The following is a 2,346-nucleotide window of genomic DNA, read 5'->3' as shown; positions in this document are numbered from 1 at the left end:
AGTAGAGTACATATCCATTCTGAATGACTCAGTAAGGCATTCTGTTGGCAAATTTAAAGAAAATGTTCTCCTGGTTAGAGCCCATTACATTCATTGTCAGCGTGTGACTAGTGGCACTACTGTTAACAAACTGGAGGGGAAAAAGCTACAAAGGTGTCTGAAGACTTGAAAGGCACCAAAAAAGAGAACAGCTCTGCAACTGCCAGTTCTACAAACAATTATGTAAGCTGTGTTTAACACTGCATATAGTCTGTTTAATCAATTTTTGCTGACCAAGATGAAGTGTAGTAGCTCTTCATTTAAACTCAGTTAATCAAGTGCTAGTTTAGTAAGAAATTTATTTTCACGTATCAGAAAATAATTGCAGTGTCTAACACAACTACACTTAAAGCAAAACTAGTCTAGTATGCATTATTCTGGTTAACACTGAAGCAAACCTGTATAAACAAAATGGTTACCTGGAGATATATAGTTTACAATATGAAATCAACATATAAATGAATAGGATTTACTGAAAACAATGGAAAAGTGTATTACAAAGATACATGAAACAATTTTAACCACAATATTTTCTCTGTGAAAAATACAACTATTAGTGAGATAAAATGTACAATTGAATTTTTTTTTCCAAAAGAAAAAAAACACAGTATAAAGGAAAATATTTTTTTTTCTTCAAAACAGGGAAAATAGTTAAGGTCATTGTCTTTCATTACAATATAATTTGACACAAAAAGCAGTCATAGGATTGCACCAACTCCATGTTCAGTCTCCTGAACATGACAATAGTAAAAGGAGTCCATAAAGCATAACAACATTTCTGGATTTTATGATGGCGATATATGTATGCAGAAACTGATGTCACTCCAGCTCTGTTTACAAAATGTACAAAACTCTACATTTGGTGGCCAGACACGTAAAAATTAGTTCACCTCAATGCAGACTTTTCTGTTGCTTACTCAGGGATGGCAAAAATCTGTAGTATTTTAAGTGTTGTTGCCATTTTAGCAATAAAGAAAAAAGTATATGTAGTGCATGCTTTATCACTTGTCAAAAACATTTCTGAAAATAAAACTAAGTTATCCAATAGTTTACAAAATAGAAAATAATTCTTCAGGTTAAAAATGTGGTTAGGTTTATGTTTAGTTCCATCTCCAAAGGACCGATTTCCTTGGCAGCATCACTTTCCTTAGCAAGAGCCAAGGCACAAAGTTCCGTAAAGAGAAATAAAAATGGCTATGAACAAGAACGCAGTCTGGCATTGTCTGAGCTTTCTGTTCATCAGGTTAGCGCCGTAGAAAGATGTGAGATTTGTGATACATTTCTGTTATGAGCATTTCTGCTGGACACGATTCAAAAGTTCACCAAACTTTTCAAAAAGATCCTCCACCCATTTTACATTTTTCATGCACAGCTGCACAATCTCTTCCTGCCCTAGATCTCCACTCTTCTTCTGAACAGAAGAAATCTATTAAAAAAAGCCAGAGAAGCGGAGTCAGAGGGAGAGAGAGAGGCATACACATACACCTTAGGCAGCTAACATTTCAGAATTCTTGTATTTATAATATTCTGCAGTTAAATATAACCCTTCTTTGGAAGACTACCTTTAAGCTTAAAAACAACAAGTAAAAATACCCCAAAAGTACACTTCTTAACAACTGAGCCAGAGCTCAACTCTCATATTTTTGCTATGTGGAATATTTCCACCAAGGATTGGCAGAAAAAATAAAGGAGTGGGCATTCTAACACCAAAAATAGCTCTAAGAGAAGTTACACACACTTTATTTTGGATAACAGTGAGGAAAGCTTACCTATCCTGACTGAAACTAATTTCATACAGACCGTGTAAGCCTCAGATCTGCATGTTCTGGACAGCAGTGCCCATGAGGGGCAACATATGTGCTTAACACACCCTTTTGGTTACCATAAAAAATTAATTAAAATAGGAGGCCACAATCCATACTCATTTACCAAGAAGAGAACAGTCCCTCTAGCTGGACTCAATTCCCTCAATAAACTCCCCCAATGAATGCAAAAGTATCTCAAAGAGTACAACACTTACCTCTTCTTTACATGTTAGATATATGTGATATTTGTAATGATGGAGTGAGTGATACAAAGAATACAACTGAATTTTTTCTGGATCTACCGTAAACTCCTGCAAAAAGAAGTTATTTTAGGTAAATGCATGTTATTTTCCAAGACAGAGATATGATAAGACATTTTCTTATCTAAATAAGTTTGTTTTCAACATTTCAGAAGTGGAGTATTTCATTCAAATAATTGCCTTGACGTATTTTTGCACACTGTAATTCATATTACATGACAATCACCTCCCATGTCCACTTT

General features: G+C 34.7%; 1 protein-coding gene across 1 annotated transcript in view; it reads right to left on the bottom strand.

The window, feature by feature from the left end:
* Positions 1-678: 678 nt before the first annotated feature.
* QSER1 (glutamine and serine rich 1) overlaps positions 679-2,346 on the bottom strand; it is a 26,830-nt gene continuing 25,162 nt past the window's right edge. The window contains exons 11-12 of the mRNA XM_010190225.1: positions 2,060-2,155; positions 679-1,465 (exon numbers count right to left, since the gene is read on the bottom strand). Coding sequence (XP_010188527.1) covers positions 1,325-1,465; positions 2,060-2,155 — 237 coding nt within the window. The 3' untranslated portion in view covers positions 679-1,324. The remainder of the gene's footprint in view (positions 1,466-2,059; positions 2,156-2,346) is intronic.

This window comes from Mesitornis unicolor, unplaced genomic scaffold, assembly GCF_000695765.1.
Source record: "Mesitornis unicolor isolate BGI_N332 unplaced genomic scaffold, ASM69576v1 scaffold35448, whole genome shotgun sequence".
NCBI classification, from domain to species: Eukaryota; Metazoa; Chordata; class Aves; order Mesitornithiformes; family Mesitornithidae; genus Mesitornis; species Mesitornis unicolor.
This window is presented reverse-complemented; position numbering and strand designations above follow the sequence as displayed.